This window comes from Artemia franciscana, chromosome 17 (assembly GCF_032884065.1).
Source record: "Artemia franciscana chromosome 17, ASM3288406v1, whole genome shotgun sequence".
Classification (NCBI taxonomy): Eukaryota; Metazoa; Arthropoda; class Branchiopoda; order Anostraca; family Artemiidae; genus Artemia; species Artemia franciscana.
This window is the reverse complement of record NC_088879.1, coordinates 31,473,429-31,494,753: the sequence shown is the minus strand read 5'-3', so window position 1 is coordinate 31,494,753 and position 21,325 is coordinate 31,473,429. Positions and strand designations below refer to the sequence as shown.

At 34.7% G+C, this 21,325-nt stretch overlaps 1 protein-coding gene across 3 annotated transcripts in view; it reads right to left on the bottom strand.

The window, feature by feature from the left end:
- Window positions 1-21,325, bottom strand: part of LOC136038141 (EF-hand and coiled-coil domain-containing protein 1-like) — a 204,755-nt gene that overhangs the window by 24,393 nt on the left and 159,037 nt on the right. For all 3 annotated transcript variants that reach the window (XM_065721173.1, XM_065721171.1, XM_065721172.1), the window contains 2 exons: window positions 13,749-13,891; window positions 9,115-9,278 (listed from right to left, as the gene is read on the bottom strand). In XM_065721173.1, coding sequence (XP_065577245.1) covers window positions 9,115-9,278; window positions 13,749-13,891 — 307 coding nt within the window. The remainder of the gene's footprint in view (window positions 1-9,114; window positions 9,279-13,748; window positions 13,892-21,325) is intronic.

Genomic DNA, 21,325 nt, shown 5'->3' with positions numbered 1-21,325 from the left:
ATATATATATATATATATATATATATATATATATATATATATATATATATATATATATATATATATATATATATATATATATATATATATATAATATATATATATATATATATATATATATATATATATATATATATATATATATATATATATATTTATATATATATATATATATATTATATATATATATATATATATATATATATATATATATATATATATATATATACTAGCTGTTGGGGTGGCGCTTCGCGCCACCCAACACCTAGTTGGTGGGGGCGCTTCGCGCCCCCCCCAAGCCCCCCGCGCGCTTAAGTCGTTACGCGCCATAATAGTTACGCGCCATTGTAGTTGTGTCCCTATGTCCCACCTGTGAATATAGATATATATATATATATATATATATATATATATATATATATATATATACTAGCTGTTGGGGTGGCGCTTCGCGCCACCCCAACACCTAGTTGGTGGGGGCGCTTCGCGCCCCCCCCAAGCCCCCCCGCGCGCGTAAGTCGTTACGCGCCATAATAGTTACGCGCCATTGTAGTTGTGTCCCTATGTCCCACCTGTGAATATAGATAGATATATATATATGGTTTTAACTACGTAAAACTTGCGAATATACAACATTCTTTGCTGTCCCATTGTCTTTGCATATAAATAGATTGTCAGGTTTACCGACTCTTGAACATGCAACATATAATGGTCCATGGGAAAACAATCTGTATTCAGATCTATACCTCATGATTCTAATGATTGCCCTTGAGCTTTGTTGATGGTGATTGCTAATCGACCATTCCCTGTCCCGGTGTCCCGGTCGTCATTTACATCCCCCTGTTTCCCCCGGTGTCCCCGTTGTAGTTGTGTCCCTGTGTCCCGGTCGTCATTTATATTCCCTGTGTCCCGGGTCCCGGTCGTCATTTGTATCCCGGTGTCCCGGTCTGTATATACATTCGTTTTTTAGTTTTGTTTTTCTCCTTTATTTTTTTCCTTTTTTTTTCTTTTTTAGCTTATTTAGATTTTAGATTTTTTAGTTTTTTTATTAGTTTTTAGTTTTTTTTTTCTTTTTAGTTTTTTTGTCCCGGTCGTCATTTATATCCCCCTGTTTCCCCCGGTGTCCCCGTTGTAGTTGTGTCCCTGTGTCCCGGTCGTCATTTATATTCCCTGTGTCCCGGTCGTCATTTGTATCCCGGTGTACCGGAGTTGTGTCCCTGTGTCCCGGTCGTCATTTATATTCCCTGTGTCCCGGGTCCCGGTCGTCATTTGTATCCCGGTGTCCCGGTCTGTATATACATTCGTTTTTTAGTTTTGTTTTTCTCCTTTATTTTTTTCCTTTTTTTTTCTTTTTTAGCTTATTTAGATTTTTAGATTTTTTAGTTTTTTTATTAGTTTTTAGTTTTTTTTTCTTTTTAGTTTTTTGTCCCGGTCGTCATTTATATCCCCCTGTTTCCCCCGGGTCGTCATTTATACTCCCTGTGTCCCGGTGCTTTGTTGATTGCTAATCGAACAGTCCTTTTGTCCTGGTCGCTTTCTCTTTGAGTGTCGTCATTTATTTTTTCTTTTTTAGTTCTTTTAGTTTTTACCTTTTTTAGTTTTTTTTAGTTTTTAGTTTTTTTAGTTTTTTACCTTTTTTTAGTTTTTTTAGTTTTTTTTAGTTTTTTAGCTTTTTTATTTTTTTTATTAGTTTTTAGTTTTTTTGTAGTTTTTGCCTTTTTTTAGTTTTTTTAGTTTTTTAGCTTTTTTATTAGTTTTTAGTTTTTTTTGTAGTTTTTGCCTTTTTTTAGTTTTTTTAGTTTTTTAGCTTTTTTATTTTTTTTATTAGTTTTTAGTTTTTTTTTGTAGTTTTTGCCTTTTTTTTCTCTTTGAGTGTCGTCATTTATTAGTTTTTTCCTTTTTTTTTAGTTTTTTATTGGTTTTTACCTTTATTTTAGCTTATTTTTCAGTTTTTTCCTTTTTTTTAGTTTTTTTTATTTTTTATTTTTTTTAGTTTTTTACCTTTTTTTAGTTTTTTTAGTTTTTTAGCTTTTTTACTTTTTTTATTAGTTTTTAGTTTTTTTGTAGTTTTTGCCTTTTTTTAGTTTTTTCAGTTTTTTTTTTAGTTTTTTATTGGTTTTTACCTTTATAGTTTTTTTAGTTTTTTAGCTTTTTTATTTTTTTTATTAGTTTTTAGTTTTTTTTGTAGTTTTTGCCTTTTTTTAGTTTTTTCAGTTTTGACGTCACCTGATCCAGTTTTTTCAGGTGACGTCACCTGACACATCCATCCATCCATCCACAGACAACTTATTTTTATATATATAGATATCTATATATATAAAAATAAGTTGTCTGTGGATGGATGGATGGATGGATGTGTGGATGGATGTGTCAGGTGACGTCACCTGAAAAAACTGGATTAGGTGACGTCAAAACTGAAAAAACTAAAAAAGGCAAAAACTACAAAAAAAACTAAAAACTAATAAAAAAAATAAAAAAGCTAAAAAACTAAAAAAACTATAAAGGTAAAAACCAATAAAAAACTAAAAAAAAAACTGAAAAAACTAAAAAAAGGCAAAAACTACAAAAAAAAAACTAAAAACTAATAAAAAAAGTAAAAAAGCTAAAAAAACTAAAAAACTAAAAAAACTAAAAAAAGGTAAAAAACTAAAAAAAATAAAAAATAAAAAAAAACTAAAAAAAAGGAAAAAACTGAAAAATAAGCTAAAATAAAGGTAAAAACCAATAAAAAACTAAAAAAAAAAAGGAAAAAACTAATAAATGACGACACTCAAAGAGAAAGCGACCAGGACAAAAAACTAAAAAAAAAGGCAAAAACTACAAAAAAACTAAAAACTAATAAAAAAAATAAAAAAGCTAAAAAACTAAAAAAACTAAAAAAAGGTAAAAAACTAAAAAAACTAAAAACTAAAAAAAAACTAAAAAAGGTAAAAACTAAAAGAACTAAAAAAGAAAAAAATAAATGACGACACTCAAAGAGAAAGCGACCAGGACAAAAGGAATGTTCGATTAGCAATCAACAAAGCACCGGGACACAGGGAGTATAAATGACGACCAGGACACAAGTAAAAAAAAAAATTAACAAAACTAAAAAGAAGGTAAAAACTACAAAAAAACTAAAAAGAAAAAAAAACTAAAAACTAATAAAAAAACTAAAAAATCTAAAAATCTAAATAAACTAAAAAAGAAAAAAAAAGGAAAAAAATAAAGGAGAAAAACAAAACTAAAAAACGAATGTATATACAGACCGGTACACCGGGATACAAATGACGACCGGGACACAGGGAATATAAATAACGACCGGGACACAGGGACACAACTACAACGGGGACACCGGGGGAAACAGGGGGATATAAATGACGACCGGGACAAAAAAACTAAAAAGAAATAAAAACTAAAAACTAATAAAAAAAACTAAAAAATCTAAAAATCTAAATAAGCTAAAAAAGAAAAAAAAAGGAAAAAAATAAAGGAGAAAAACAAAACTAAAAAACGAATGTATATACAGACCGGGACACCGGGATACAAATGATGACCGGGACCCGGGACACAGGGAATATAAATGACGACCGGGACACAGGGACACAACTACAACGGGGACACCGGGGGAAACAGGGGGATAACCTGACAATCTATTTATATGCAAAGACAATGGGACAGCAAAGAATGTTGTATATTCGCAAGTTTTACGTAGTTAAAACCATATATATATATATATATCTATATTCACAGGTGGGACATAGGGACACAACTACAATGGCGCGTAACTATTATGGCGCGTAACGACTTACGCGCGCGGGGGGGCTTGGGGGGGGCGCGAAGCGCCCCCACCAACTAGGTGTTGGGGTGGCGCGAAGCGCCACCCCAACAGCTAGTATATATATATATATATATATATATATATATATAAATATATATATATATATATATTTATATATATATATATATATATATATATATATATATATATATATATATATCTATATATATATATAAATAAGTTGTCTGTGGATCTGTGGATCGTGGATCAGGTGACGTCATGTTTGTCCGCATATGACGTCTGAATTATTTCACACTAATACAAAAGAAGAAAAAACTAAAAAAGGTAAAAACTACAAAACAAACTAAAAAGAAAAAAAAACTAAAAAAGCTAAAAAACTAAAAAAAACTAAAAAAAGGTAAAAATCTAATAACTAAAAAAACTGAAAAAAATAAAAAAAGGCAAAAACTACAAAAAAAATAAAAACTAATAAAAAAACTAAAAAAGCTAAAAAACTAAAAAAACTAAAAAAAACTAAAAAAAGGTAAAAAACTAAAAAAAACTAAAAACTAAAAAAGAAAAAAACTAAAAAAAAGGAAAAAACTGAAAAATAAAAGAGAAAAAGAAAACTAAAAAAATATGAATAAATATATATAAAAATAAGTTGTTTGTGGGTTATGTCTGTCTGTCTGTCTGTCGAGTGACGTCGTGTTTGTCCGCATATGACGTCTGAATTATTTCACACTAATACAAAAGAAGAAAAAAAACTAAAAAAGGTAAAAACTACAAAAAAAAACTAAAAAGAAAAAAAACTAAAAAAGCTAAAAAACTAAAAAAAACTAAAAAAAGGTAAAAAACTAAAAACTAAAAAAAACTGAAAAAACTAAAAAAAGGCAAAAACCAAAAAAAAAAACTAAAAACTAATAAAAAGACTAAAAAAAGCTAAAAAACTAAAAAAAACTAAAAAAACTAAAAAAAAGGTAAAAAAAAAAATAAAAACTAAAAAAGAAAAAACTAAAAAAAAGGAAAAAACTGAAAAATAAGAGAAAAAGAAAACTAAAAAAATATTACCGAGACACAAATGACAACCGGGACACAGGGAGTATAAATGACGACCAGGACATAAGTAAAAAAAAAAAACTAAAAAAACTAAAAAAATGGTAAAAACTACAAAAAAACTAAAAACTAATAAAAAAACTAAAAAATCTAAAAATCTAAATAAACTAAAAAAGAAAAAAAAGAAAAAAGGAAAAAAATAAAGGAGAAAAACAAAACTAAAAAACGAATGTATATACAGACCGGGACACCGGGATACAAATGACGACCGGGACACAGGGAATATAAATGACGACCGGGACACAGGGACACAACTGCAATGGGGACGCCGGGGGGCACAGGGGGATATAAATGACGACCGGGACACCGGGACACAAGGAATATAAATGACGCCCGGGACACTCAAAGAGAAATCACAGACTGGAACACCGGGACACAAATGACGACCGGGACACAGGGAATATAAATGACGACCGGGACACAGGGACATAACTACAAAGGGGACGCCGGGGTGCACAGGGGGATATATAAATGACGATGGCGACTCAGGGAATGGTCGATTAGCAATCACCATCAACAAAGCTCAAGGGCAATCATTAGAATCATGAGGTATAGATCTGAATACGGATTGTTTTCCCATGGACCATTATATGTTGCATGTTCAAGAGTCGGTAAACCTGAAAATCTATTTATATGCACAGACAATGGGACAGCAAAGAATGTTGTATATTCGCAAGTTTTACGTAGTTAAAAACATATATATATATATATATATATATATATATATATATATATATATATATATATATATATATATATATATATATATATATATATATATATATATATATATATATATCTATATTCACAGGTGGGACATAGGGACACAACTACAATGGCGCGTAACTAATATGGCGCGTAACGACTTACGCGCGTGGGGGGGCTTGGGGGGGGGGGGGGCGCGAAGCGCCCCCACCAACTAGGTGTTGGGGTGGCGCGAAGCGCCACCCCAACAGCTAGTATATATATAAAAATAAGTTGTCTGTCTGTCAGTGGATCTGTGGATCAGGTGACGTCATGTTTCGGCTGACGTCATGAAATTAGTTGCCGTCATTTTTGCTTTGAAGGTGACGTCATTCAAGTTATATAAGACATATGTTCGCGTAGAAATCTATTAATGTTTAAGTTTACAATGACTGATGAAGATGCTCAAAGAGTCTATGCCAAAAAACTTGCTGCTGATAGAGAAAGTCAGAAAAGAAAGCGTGCCGAGGAACTACCAGAGCAACGCGAAAGCAGACTTGCTGCTAAAAGAGAAAGTGAAAAAAGAAGGCGTGCCGAGGAATCAAAAGACCAGCAGGGAAACAGGCTTGAGGCTGATAGAGAAAGAAAGAACAGAAAGCATGCCGAGGAACTACCAGAGCAATGCAGAAGCAGACTTGCTGCTAAAAGAGAAAGTGAAAAAAGAAGGCGTGCCGAGGAATCAAAAGACCAGCAGGGAAACAGGCTTGAGGCTGATAGAGAAAGAAAGAACAGAAAGCATGCCGAGGAACTACCAGAGCAACGCAGAAGCAGACTTGCTGCTAAAAGAGAATGTGAAAAAAGAAGGCGTGCCGAGGAATTACAAGAACAGCAAGAAATCAGGCTTGCTGCTGATAGAGAAAGTAAGAAAAGAAAGCGTGCCGAGGAATCACAAGAACAGCAAGAAATCAGGCTTGCTGCTGATAGAGAAAGTAAGAAAAGAAAGCGTGCCGAGGAATTACAAGAACAGCAAGAAATCAGGCTTGCTGCTGATAGAGAAAGTAAGAAAAGAAAGCGTGCCGAGGAATCAGAGCAATCTGAAAGTTATCGCCTGGCATTCAGGTACAACCCAGTCGATGATTATAGCTTGAGTAGATGTGTTCAAATCGGGACTATGTCTAAAATTTGTCCCAATTGCAAGGCCTTGAAATTCAATGGTGAAACAATGGGAATGTGTTGCGCCTCAGGAAAAGTTAAACTTCCTCTATTGGCTGCACCACCAGAGCCATTGAAGACTTTCCTTACTGGAACTACGTCAGAATCTAAGCGTTTTTTGTCAAAAATCAGACAATACAACTCATGTTTCCAAATGACGTCGTTTGGAGCCCAAATCGAAAATCCAGAACAATTTATGTCTACTTTCAAAGTAAAAGGGCAAATTTATCATAAAGCAGGGTCCCTTCTACCATTCTCAGGCGAGAATCATAAATTTTTACAATTGTACTTCATCAGTGATAGAAATTCTGAATTGAATGCACGTTGCGAAATTTCTCCCAACGTTGAAAGGACAATCGTTTCCCAATTGCAACATCTTTTCCACGAAAATAATAAGTTAGTGCGTCTGTTCAAAACAGCCATCGATTTGATGCCTACTGATACTCATAAAATTGTTATTTCCGCTGACAAAACGCCTCCTGGCCAACATGTGCGTAGATACAATGCTCCGACTATCGACGAAGTGGCAATCGTTATGGTCGGTGATCAGTTTTTACCTCGAGATATTATTCTACATAAGCGAAACGCTCAGTTGTTAAGAATTGCTGAAACTCATCGATGCTACGATGCCCTACAATATCCTATCATTTTTTGGGATGGAGCCGACGGCTATCACTTTAATATTAAATTGATGAATCCAGCCACTAACAAAGAAATGAATAAGAAATGCAGTGCAATGCATTATTATTCCTATAGACTAATGATTCGGCAGGATGAAGAAAATTATATTTTAAAATGCCGTGAATTGTTTCACCAATTTGTCGTGGATATGTATGCTAAAATTGAATCAGAACGTTTGCTATATATCCGCCTGAATCAGACCAAGCTCCGCTCTGAACAATACATTCATTTGCGAGATGCAGTTATAAATGACGACTTGCCGTAAAAAAAAAACAATGGAAAACCTAATAGATGCCACAATCTTGACAGGGCCTTATGAGGGTGAGGCTGTTCTTATTCCTCGCATTCCCATGATTCCAACGGATCTGCTTTTTCAATTTAAAAGAATGCAATTCCCAATTCGATTAGCATTTGCAACCACCATCAACAAAGCTCAAGGGCAATCACTAGAAAAATGCGGTATAGATCTTAATACAGATTGCTTTACCAATGTACAATTGTATGTTGCATCTTTGAGGGTCGGTAAACCTGACAATCTATTTATACGCACAGACAATGGGACAGCGAAGACTGTTGTATATTCACAAGTTTTACGTAGTTAATTTGTATTGTATCTATCTATCTATCTATCTATATAAAAACGAGTTGTGTGTATACATGTTTGTTTGTTTGTAAAAAGAGCGTTTGCATATGACGTCATTATTAGTACATACGGCTTTGTATATGGACAGACAATGGGAAAGCCAAGAATGTTGTATATTCGCAATTTTTACGTAGTTTGAAACACATATATAAATCTATCTATATTCACAGGTGGGACACAGGGACACAACTACAATGGCGCGTAACTAATATGGCGCGTAACTAATATGGCGCGTAACTAATATGGCGCGTAACGACTTTTTATATAGATAGTTGGTGGGGCGCGAAGCGCCCCACCAACTAGGTGTTGGGGTGGCGCGAAGCGCCACCCCAACATCTAGTATATATATATATATATATATATATATATATATATATATATATATATATATATATATATATATATATATATATATATATATATATATATATAGTAGTAGTATTAGTAGTAGTAGTAGTAAAACAATTTTATTAGAAAAAACATTTCTTAATCAATAGCACAACATAAGCGAAGCTTGCGAGGCTGTGCTAAATTCAAAGAAAAAAAGAGACAATATGGAGAATAAGAAGTTATGGAGAATGAGACTATATACCGAGATCAACAAAAAACAAAAAAACATAAACAATACACTCCCTTGCGTGACCCCAAGACAAAAGCAAAAAAAAAAAAAACATAAATATTACAAATGAATAAGCTATGTAAAATTTATATTAGTTAATCAGTTTCAAAAGCATACCTACCGAGCAACTCCACACGTAAATCAGACTTAAACTGGTCAAGGCTACCTATTTCCTTCATATCTATACTCAGTTTATTCCAAAGTATATATATATATATCTATACATATATATATATATATATATATATATATATATATATATATATATATATATATATATATATATATATATATATGAGAGAGGATTTTTGAAGCAGTATTTTTCAAGAGTCTTCTACCTCTGATAAAACTTCTACAGGAGCCCATGAATGACTGAATATTTTACAAACTAAATCTTACTTCTTCCCAGTCTGCCTGTACATCCTCCAATTGCTTCTGTAATATACCAATTTGTTGTTGTAATGATTTGATTGTACCACCGTGTTGAACTTCTCTGACTGTGGACAGTGTTTCATTACCAGAATTTTCAAAGTCAGCTTCTTGAGAAGGCCAAAGATCGTCCTCTAGGGCAAAAAAGTCTAAACAAACTAGCAAAAATTGAGGCCAAACATAAGTAAATATAAATTCGTTTACAAGGGAGACGGAGGCAGGTTGGATCGTTTGGCCTGGGCTTCACATGTGCCCGTACTTAAACGGTTGCTAAAACCATATACTCAAAATGGTCTCTTTTTTACTCAATAATTCGCACTCTACTAAGGCTTCATACGCATAGGAAAATTTGGAAATACAGTTTTAAAAGTCTATTTCAGAAGTGGAGTCGCTCTTGTCTTCTGAAAGACCAGGTAAAATCAACAATGTGGATTACATGGAACTTAAGTACGGATCTAGGAAACCCCCAAAAATGAGTCTGACAATGTGATGATAGACTCAACTCACGTTGCATTATAAAAAAAATAGGAATAAAAGCGCATATTTTGGCCCGCTTGTGTATCAAATTTTGTACCAGGACTCCTCCAGGATTATCACACGTTTCTTAAAATCAAGACGGTATTATGACTGTACTACAGTACCCCCCCCCCCCCAGACACACACACACACACAAAACCAAAAAATCCCAGATTAAACATATCTATTCGTAATTAAGTATCCACAGACAGACAAATAAACTATGAAGCATATAAAAAATAACACAGATTTCAAGTGAAAGATAAAATATACACAAAGTAGAGGTTATTTTACTACGGTGCACATGTAGAACACAACTTGAAAACTTTGAATCTAAGATGACCTAGGACCTAGATTCTCCGATGAAAAAAGTGAATTTATTGTTTTTATTTTTCCAATTATAGAACACAAACACATCCAAAAGCAAGTCCAGTTTCTCAGTTAAAGGACATATTTATTCAGCAAAACCTTATCTGCCTCTTAATGTCAAAATTTTTGGCATTCTTCAGCACAGTTGCCACAACTGTTTAGACATCTAACACAGCAAATGCGAAAATTGAAATTCATCGTTAAAGCATTGTCAAAATTACAGAGTGTAAGATGAGGACTCCTCATTGGCGTAGCCCGCCAGGAGCAACTCCACTACTTTTAAATTACATTGGCGAGCTTTGTTTCGGTTAATTACATTATTTAAACTTATTTAAAGCTTACATTAAGAAGAGGAGAAATTAAAAACCGTAATCTGTCATGCAAGCTATGATGAAGTGTGCTCTACAAATGTGAAACCGTGATTTTTTATTGTCTATCTTAAAAAATAATAATTGGAGGCACACGCATGATTGACCTCTAGAGGGGAGAGGAGGAGGCCAGATAGAATTTTTCCTAGACGGGTGTATTAAAATTTGAAAAATGAGTTATTTATCATGACGGTTTTCTAATTCTGACAGCTATGGCAGCTGTTTACAACAAGCTTGTTATTGTGATACAGACGTCCCTTTACTCAAGTTACATTATTGTAAGTATTCTGACCTAACCCTCATACCTATTGACTTCCATATTTGACCGCCAGATTTGTGGAATCTTACTCAACTGAATATAAATTTACTTTTCAATTAAAGCTATGGATTCTCAATTATGTTAACAATAAGGACAACAAATTTAAAGATTACTAACGTCTCTATAAGAAACTATAGCAGCTTATAGCCACTTGCAAAACTTGCAAGTATTTTTTGATAAGTTCTTTCCGTGAAAATTAAGGTTTCTGCTTAGTTATTTCAATCCAGGGAAATCCAAGTTTCGAAGGGGGAGGGGAGTATGAAAGTCCAAAAGAGTAGACTTAGGTGTCACCTTTTTTTTTGGTAAGAATAGAATCCTCGGGATCTGTCTGGGGGCGGTAAAACGTCCATTCGAATTGAGGCCGAATGAAGAATTTTTGTTCAGGGGGGGGGGGATCGCATCAAGAATTTATCTGTATACATTTTTGTATGTTTTTACAAGTCGGAAAAACAATTTTGTGGAAGGGGGATCAAACCCCCTTAATACCCATCCCTCCTGAATACAACCTTGACCCAAATGAAAGGGTTGCGGAAATAAAAAAAAAAGATAGATATGAAGTAAATAGATTAAGCTAGCAGGAAACAGCAGTTTGTTTGGGTACCGCTTCGAGCAATGGTGCAATAAAAATAGATGTGATAGATGTGACACATCCACTGTGATTAGCACATTGTGAGCAATTGTGGTTTGAAGTTACGGCGTTGTGCGCGACAATAATGTCTTTCAGACAAGAGCAAGTAAAAAAGATATCTAGAGATTTCACCGACTGATACACAGATTGTGAATTTAAATAAAGGCCATATCTTAGCGGGGAAAGCACTTCAATTATTGGTTAGTTCATGTCTAATCATGGTAAAGCTAAATTATAAATTATTTTGTAGGAATCATCAGTGTTCAAATTTTATGACTAAGACGCCCATCTACAAGGAGAAGAAGGAGAAGTTTACAGAGAAAACGAGGCACTGCCCATTACATCTGTTGATAATTTATGACTAAGACATCTGTCTATAGGTAGAAGAAGAAGTTTATAGAGAAAATAAATCAATGCCCGTCACCTCTGTGGACAAGTTATGACTAAAACACCCATCTATAGGGATAAGAAGAAGAAGTTTACAGAGAAACTGAATCAATGCACATCATCTCTGTTAATAATTTATGACTAAGACACCCATCTATAAGTAGAAGAAGAAGAAGTTCACAGAGGAAGTGATTCAATGCCTATTACGTCTGTGCACAAGTTAAGACTAAAACGCCCATATGTTGGGAGAAGAAGAAGAAATTTACAGAGAAATCGAATCAATATCCATCACCTCTTTCGACAAGTTATGACCAAGAGGTCCATCTATAGGTAGAAGAAGAAGAAGTTTATAGAGAAAACGAATCAATGCCCATCACTCAGTGGACAAATTATGACTAAAACACCCATCTATAGGGACAGGAAGAAGAAGTTCACAGAGAAAGTGAATCAATGTCCATCCCCCCTGTTGATAATCGATGACTAAAACACCCATCAATAAGTAGAAAAAAAGAAGTTTACAGAAAAAGCAGATCAATACCTATCAGCCCTGTCCACAAGTTAAGACTAAAACGCCCATATATTGGGAGAAGAAGAAGAAGTTTACTGAGAAATTGAATCAATGCACATCCCCTCTGTTGATAATTTATGACTATGAAGCTTATCTATAGGTAGAAGAAAAAGTTTATAGAGAAAGCAAATCAATGCTCATCACCTGTGTGGACAAGTTAGGACTAAAGCCCCCATCTATAGTTAGAAGAAGAAGAAGTTTATAGAGAACGTGAATCAATGCCCTTGTAATCTCTTAAGCTTAAGGGAGAAGATGAAACAGTTTCTAGTGAAAACAGAGCAATGCCCATGATATGTGTTGTCAACCATGCTTTGATTTTTACTACTTCTAATTAATACGAAATACCCAGTCAAAAAAAAAAAACCTACTACATTTTTGGGTTTTCTCGTGAAATGCCATCTGAGCCTTGATTGCATTGCCAATTCCTTAATATATAATTCTTCATAGTGCTTCGATACTGTTAATAGCATATTAGACACTTTTGCAACAGCCTATTGAACAAAGATATATAGCTTGATGTTTATAATAGAAAAATCAAATTATAGATTAAATAAAACTTCAAAATCAGCTTAAGGATACAGTTTTGGAGAAATTAATTTTAAGGATAAGTAAGCCTGGATCGCTCTTGTTGCAGTTAGATATATACCAAATTGTAATATATTGTATTAGAGAAAATCGAGAATATGCAACCTTCTTTGACAATCCCTCAGTTGTCAGGGCGTAAATTTCTAGATGAAAAATTACAGAAAAATGTTTTTCTACTTTGGTAAATTTCACGAGTTTAGACGTTGAGTTCTCCAAAAACCTTGTGGCCAAATGGGGAAGTTCCCCTGATGGGGAAATTGATTATGGACCGAATGGGGATATTTGGTCCTTCCCTCTACCAAATAAACACAAAAAAAATACATACATTTTCCTTTTGTAGTGGCGAACCCACTTTTTCTATAGATTGACCACGTTCAAATTATTTTGGCCCTCTCCCCGCCCCTCACAAAAAATACTGGGAGCGGGCCGTCTTAATAATAGCAATTTCAAAGTGAAAACCTTTTATAGAACTCGTGCAACCATAAACCTCAACTGCGGTAGAAAATCGCTTTCCAGGTAGACTTTCCTTTATAATTTAGGAAAGTGGTTCGGCTCGGTGATTGGAAACTCGACAAAGATTTTCCGAGTTGATCCTGCAAATCTGATTCACGTGCCTTTTTCTTTTTCTTTTTTTTCTACTTCACTCATTTACTTTGATTAAGTTTTGCTTATTCTTTTTCCTTAATTTACCTAGTTTTACTAATTTTAAATACTTTTCTTGATTACTTTAATCAAGTTAAAATTTTATAAAATTTTTGTTTGTCCGAAAAGCGATTGTCTACCCTATGCATTCCAAGTGTCATCAGATTTTGGTGGCGCGAATTTGATTTGATGTCTCCAAGAATTATAAAACAAGAAGCTTACCGGACAAACCGTCCCTCGATCTACTTCGCGAGCTACCATCGCCATCTTGTTCATCTTTATCACTCACTACGGGAGAATAGAGGCCACTATCATCCGTCTTAGGGGGCTCATTGCCATCCATCCCGTCAGATAAGGCTTCACCACTAAGAAAATTTGGTTTATTCAGTCAGTATAAATAAGATAACTAAAGTGATAACATTTATTTAATTACTTAAATTATTAACCTGTTTTAAATTACTAAAAATTGATCTAATGCTCATACCTAGAGGATGGGGCTTCGGTACAAAATACAGAAAAGACTGAAAATAACTAGACAAAAATGGAAACTATGCTTCCCCAAAATAGCGCCTGTTTGTATAAATCTGGGAGAGGGCAAGACTGTATTTTAAAATCTAAGGGCAGTTTTGTTTTTGTTTTGTTTTTTTATCAATGAGGTACCAAAAAAGGCTGTTTTTCAATTAAAAAAACGAAAAAGGGCATTTTTCGAAACCTAAAGAAGAATCTTGCGGAAGTAATGTCTCCTAGCCCCCCTCCCCAAAAAAACTACGCTAGTGTTTCCACGGTTGATCTCTCATAAGAACCCATAGAAAAATATTGTTTTCCTTGTCGTCCGAGATAGGGATGTTAAGCCTGCAATGAGAGGTCTTCAACAATGGGGATCTTACAAGCTTACTTTTCATATCAATTGGGCTTCATTTTTAGGTGTTTCGGGGTATTTTGAAAATAAAAATAAAACATTTTAGTTATAAATTACTGTTTAGCCGTCCTGGCTAAATGGTTGGCGCACTGGTTTGAGATTTCTTTGTCCAGGGGGCACGGGTTCAATCACTGTCATAGCCAGCTATTTAATTTGAGACGGGGTTCAGTGGAGTGACTCTGTAAGCTCAACCAGAGTCAACCCAGCTCTAAATAGGTACATGAAGAAATCTGGGGAAGGCAAGCAGGAAGGAAGTGCGAAAGTACAGGATGGATGGCCCCCTATCCCCCCCCCATTGCCATTCCTGGATGAAGGGCCACGAAACGGAGATCAGCAGCGCCAGTTTGGACCTTGAGGGTCTAATGTCGTCAAACTTACTTACTTACTTACTGTTCGGTAAAACCTTAAACAATACCAAGAAAACTTTTAAGTTGTATTTTCTGTTCCTTAGCATGTGCATGGGAAAGTGTAATTCTACCAGTGTAGAACGAATCTTCTCTATCTTAAGGAGGAGTTTTGGATTGTTTCCACGGATTTTCTACAGGAGAAATTTTCCATGGGGGGAATTTTCCGCAGGGGAAAACTTCCCATAGCGGAGAGGGTTTAGGAAAAAAAAATCTCAAGAAGGGGGATTTCTATAGTAATTTGAAAAACGATCAGAAATTAACGAAAAAAAGTTTTTTTCGTATAATAGGAGAATCAGCTAAGGAGAATTGTCCGCAGGAAATTTTCCAAGGAGAATTTTTAGCAAGGGTGGAAATTTTCAGCTGGGAAGGAGGGGGATTTTAAGCGCCAGGACTTTTTCATGGAGAGTTTTTTGTGTCGGAGGATTTCCAAGGAGGGAGGAGAGGTAATTCCCAGCATTATTCGAAAAACCATAAAATTAAATCTTTTTTTTAAATCTAGAGAGGCAAATTTTTCGGTTTTTTCAATAGAAATAAAGTCATTTAAAAAAAATTTAAATCAAAATCTAGAGGACGGAATATCTATAGGAGGGTATAGCATTCTTCCCTCACTGATTTTGACGTCACTGCTAATATGTGAGAAGATAGTCCTGTACACATAATATTCTAAAGAATTCACAAAGATGATTACAAGATAAAAGTGAAAAACAAAGGTTTTGATTCGTTGGTTCGAAGACACCTCTAGCAAGTCATTAAGAAGAGACGCTAAAACGAGTCTCCATTACACCATTGTTGTTTTTGATTGATACTTTCATATTACTTGACTAACTATAGTCACCGCTTTTGTTTTACATTGTGACAATTCATAAACTTTGACTTTGAAAAAAAAAATTGAAAAATCTGATTGGTTGGTGGAGAAAAAGCTCAGCCGAGACTGCATCAAATTGAAAAATCGAAACGATTAGCTTCTAATTTGTCTAGGAGATTGACCAACCGTCATTCAGATTGACAAACGTCAGATTGACGTTTGTCAGATTGACAAAACGTCAATTCATTCAGATTGACCAAACGTCGTCACCTTGTTTACTTTCCGTAGATGATTTTAGCATAAAAGTAGTATGCAGTAAAACTATTATGTGTGGTTGCAAGTCCTCAAAAATATTAGTGTTGGAATATTAGCTCCAAAATTAAATCATTCAAGTTGAAGTTGAACAGGCATATAATTTTTAAGAAAGTTTAACGCAGCTTCAACCTTAACCTTAATTCTATTACTGTTAATTTCATGACCAGTTAGCTTGATATTGATACATATAATCACCAGGAAAACAATGACAGTTAATTACCTTATTACTCAACAATTGATTTTTTAATACTAGCTCATTCACAAATTATCATTTTTTCAGCGTTTTTAAAGAGCACAAAATCGTTAGAACAAAAAAGAAAAATTTCACCAAATTAGAAACAAAGTGGTTAATGAGTTTTTTTGTAGATACTCTCCTTTCTGCATTTGTTTAAAATGTAGATATTTTTTGGTACATTTTTTTAACTCTCATTAAAAATTTTAGGTTTATTTTTTCTTCTCTACGATTTCTTAGAAGTCCATCTCAATTTCAAATTGTTGAGACAGCACAATTGCTACATCGATCACGGCATCTAGGCTAGATTCGAATTCTGATCCCTTATTACCAACAGAGATGAAATCCACAACCACAATATTATGCAGTCATTTTCAATGCCACTTCAAATAGGAAAGTAACTATTGACCTATTTCTTGAAACGACGACAATATCTGGAATATTTTCTAAAGTTTGTCATTTACTATATAATAAAAACATCTCAAACAAAAAGACTGCGTGTACTTGTTCAGAATGCATCAAACAGTACATTAACAACAGTTAGTCTAGTTGCGTGTTTCTAATACCACGATCAATTTTCAGTCATTAAAGCTATACAGGTAGTAGGAGAGGGAGATAACGAGTGATTTTTGATAGAGGGTTGAAGCCAGAAATAAAAAAAAGGAATAAAAAAAGAGAATAAGCCAATGTTCTTCGAAACTAAATGTTGGTAAAGAATACACAAGTTATTTCTCGAAGAGACGAGTTAAGAACTTATCTATCTATGCACCAAAATGAAGTCAAATTAAAATCTAGGTCAAATTTCCAAGTGTTCAAATTTTTCTTAAATCTTCAAAATTTTCAAACCTGAAGTCAAATTTTCAAATTTCAAATTTTTTTTCAAATTTTCAAATCAAAATTGTCAAATTAGACAATTCAAACGAGGATTCAAACGTTCAAAACACTCAAATGATTCAAAAACAAACCAATTACCCTTTTTAGTCTAATTTCATTAACCACTTTTATCCCAGCTAACGGGTACACAGTGGAAAAAGAACTGAATCAAATTAACAGCGGGACAGAGTTTAGTATTTTTTCTTATTATTCTTACTTTTTTTTTTCAAAATATTAAACAGGGCAAGAAAAAGGCCAACGAAATGCATGAATAGGAGTAGGCTAAGCTGTAAGACAAAACGTCACCTTCTCCTAAGCAATTCATCTCAATAATTCTCTGGGTGTCGTATACTATGTAAGAACAGGCGAAACCAAAGCAGATATAATATTCTGGGAATCCCATGCATAGTTTCAAGCCATAAATTATCAGAATTGTTAGAATGAAAGTTAAAATCAGGGTAGATAAAAAAAAAAAGCCACTTCTCGCTAGGTGAGAGGATAGAGCTGACACTGAATCAGAGGAAGATCAAAGTAGTTCCAACAAGAGCTGTTGCAATAATAGCAGTGTCAGCAAAATCTTGGATCACAGGGACAAACAAGCCAAATAGAAACCTGAACGCAACCATAATCGATAATATAATTCAAAACATCATTTCTGTTCCAAGGAAAGAAAACAACCCCAATAATATGAGAAGAATAAACGAACCACTGGTCAGGGGTGTTGCATTTTCTTATAAGACAAAACGTCACCTTTTCCTAAGCGTTTCATCTCAACAATTCTCTGGGTGTCATATAATATGTAAGGACAGGCGAAACCAAGGTAGATATAACATTCTGTGTATACCACGCATAGTTTCAAGACATACATAATAGAATTGTTTAAACGAAAGTTACAGTCGGGGCAAATAAACAGAGCCACTTCCCACTAGGTGAGAGAATAGAGCAGACACTGAATCCGAGGAAGATCAAAGTAGTTCCAACAAGAGCTGTTGCAATAATAGCAGTGTCAGCAAAATCTTGGACCAATCGCAACCATCATCGATAATCTAATCTAAAACATCATTTCTGTTTCAACGACAGAAAACATTTCTGTTCCAAGGAAAGAAAACAACCCCAATAATATGAGAAGAACAAACGAACCACTGGTCAGGGGTGTTGCACTTTCTCTCAAAGACTGGGTGTATATGCCTATTGTGCAAGATAGAAGCAAAACCGCCATAGTATAATACACTTTCATGAGATGTTTTTGAACTGGGGCTTCGATTTGTGAATTGAAGTTTTTCTTGAAAATCTGTATGTTTACTATAACATTTGATTCCGATCTTACATAATTGCAGTAATAGCTACTGTGACGTATTTGTAATGTGAGAAAAAAGAAAATATGTAAAACGAAAATTTTTAAATAGCTTGATTTTTTTTCTTCTTGGAATTATCTGAAACTGTGACGAGACAATTTGCTGTTAGTAACTTCCCTAATTTTTGCAAATAATGAAGTAGAACCACTTATGAACTATGGAGGTTCATAAATAGTTTCTTTTTGTCCTGAAGCTTTTATCAAAAAGACATTAAATAACATTAATTAATCTGATGGCCAGTTTCTGAATAGAATTTCTAATAGAAGGAAAGAGTTTGGATTCCGTATGACTAACACTTTACAGAAGACAAAACAAGAGCTAAGAGGTCATATGGCACTTGTGACAAGGCCGGAAGAGCCAAGAGCGAAGAGCTCATATGGCATGAGCTCTAGCAAAATTCTAAGAATCAATAGATTGATTTAAAAGGAAAATTAGAGGCTTAATGCCGGTCGGAATTTAAAATAAGAGCTCTGAGACATGAGGTCCTTCTAAATATCAAATTCATTAAGATCCGATCTCCCACTCGTAATTTAAATATACCTAATTTTTTCTAATTTTTCCCCTCCCTTCAGCCCCCAGATGGTCGAATCGGGTAAAACGACTTTATCAAGTTGATTTGTGCAGGTCCCTGAAACGCCTACAAATTTTCATCGTCCTAGCACGTCCAGAAGCATCAAACTCACCAAAGCACTGAAACCCCCCTCCTAACTCCTCAAAAGATAACGGATCCAGTCCGATCACGTCAATCACGTATCTACGACATTTGTTTATTCTACTCACCAAGTTTCATCCCGATCTCTCCACTTTAAGCGTTTTCCGAGATTTTCGGTTCTCTAACTCCCCCCAAAGTCACCAGATTTGGTCAGGATTTACAATTAGAGCTCAGAGACATAAGTTCCTTCCATATATCAAATTTCATTAAGATTCGGTCGCCCGTTCTTAACTTGAAAATACCCCAATTTTTCTAATTTTTCCGAATTAACCCCCCCAACTCCCCCAAAGAGAGCGGATCCGGTCCGGTTATGTCGGCCAGGTATCTTGGACTTGTGCTTATTCTTCCCTCCAAGTTTCATCCTAATCTCTCCACTCTAAGGCTTTTCCATTTCGGTTCCCCCGTACCAACCCCCCCCCCCCAATGACACTGGATCCGGTTGGGATTTAAAATAAGAGATCTGAGCTACGGGGTTCTTCTAAATATTAAATTCCTTTAAGATCCGATTACTCCTTCGTAAGTTAAAAATACCTCATTTTTTCTAATTTTTCAGAATAAACCCTACCCCCAACTCCCCCAAAGAGATCGGATCTGTTTCGGTTCCGTCAATCACGTATCAAGGACTTGTGCTTATTTTTCCCACCCAGTTTGATCCCGATCCCTACATTCTAAGCGTTTTCCAAGATTTTAGGTTTCCCTCTCCAATTCCTCCCAATGTCACCGGATCCGGTCAGGAGTTAAAATAAGTGCTCTGAGATACGATATCCTTCTGAATATCAAATTTTATTAATATCCGATCACCCGTTCGTAAGTTAAAAATACCTAATTTTTTCTAATTTTTCAGAATTAACCGTTCCCTCCCAGATGGTCGAATTGGGAAACGACTATTCTAATTTAATCTGGTCTGGTTCCTGATTCGCCTGCCGAATTTCATCGTCCTAACTTATCTGGAAGTGCCTACACTAGCAAAACCGGGACAGACAGACCGATAGACAGACCGACAGACCGACAGAATTTGCGATCGCTATGTGTCACTTGGTTAATAACAAGAGCATTAAAAAAACGCCGCACAGGGATTACTTGGAGCAAAAAGGTCCATAAGTATCTATCAGATCTAAAAAAAAAAACTCAAGTAATCTCAGTTTTCAGTACCTCTTTCAGTTAAAATAAGCTGTTTTTCCAACTTAAACTGATAAATCTGACAAAAAAAACGTTAAATTTGCAGTTAGAAATTTTTGTATAATAAAATATATTAAAAAATATATTTTTAACATAAAGTATATTTTTGTTTTGCTGCCATTCAACGGTCTCACAAGAGAATAAAACAGCTCTCTATGGTGTTCCACTTCCCTGCTAAAAAAAAATAAATAAATAAAAATTAGAGGACATATCACTGTATGGGAGATACTCATTCAAAAACAAGAGCTAAGAGCTAAATATAGCACTTGTGACGAGACAAGAAGAGCTAAGAGCCAAAAACTCATATGGTACGAGCTCTAACAAAATTATAAGAATCAATAGATTGATTTAAAAGGAAAATCAGTGGCTTAATGCCGGTCAGGATTTAAAATAAGAGCTCTGAGTCAGGATGTCCTTCTAAATATCAAAATTCATTAAGATCCGATCACCCACTCCTAAGTTATAAATACATTATTTTTTCTAATATTTCCTCTCCCTTTAGCCCCCCAGATGGTCGAATCTGGGAAAACAACTTTATCAAGTCAATTTGTGCAGCTCCCTGACACGCCTAAAATTTCCATTGTCCTAGCACGTCCAGAAGTACCAAACTCGCCAAATCACTGAACCCCTCCCCCCAACTCCCCCAAAGAGAGTGAATCCAGTATGGTTAGGTCAATCACGAGTCAGGGACATTTGCTTATTCTATCCACCAAGCTTCATCCCGATTCCTCCACTCCAATTGTTTTCCAAGATTTCCCCCTCCAACTCCCCCCAATGTCAAAAGATCTGGTCGGGATTTGAAATAAGAGCTCTGAGACATGAATTCCTTCTAAATTCTTCTCCCAATGTCACAGGATCTGGTCGGAATTTAAAATTAGAGCTTTAAAGCACAAGATCCTTCTAAATATCAAACTTCATTAAGATCTGGTCACCCTTTCGTAAGTTACAAATACCTAATTTTTCCAAATTACCCCCCCCCCTCCAAATCCACCAAAGAGAGCA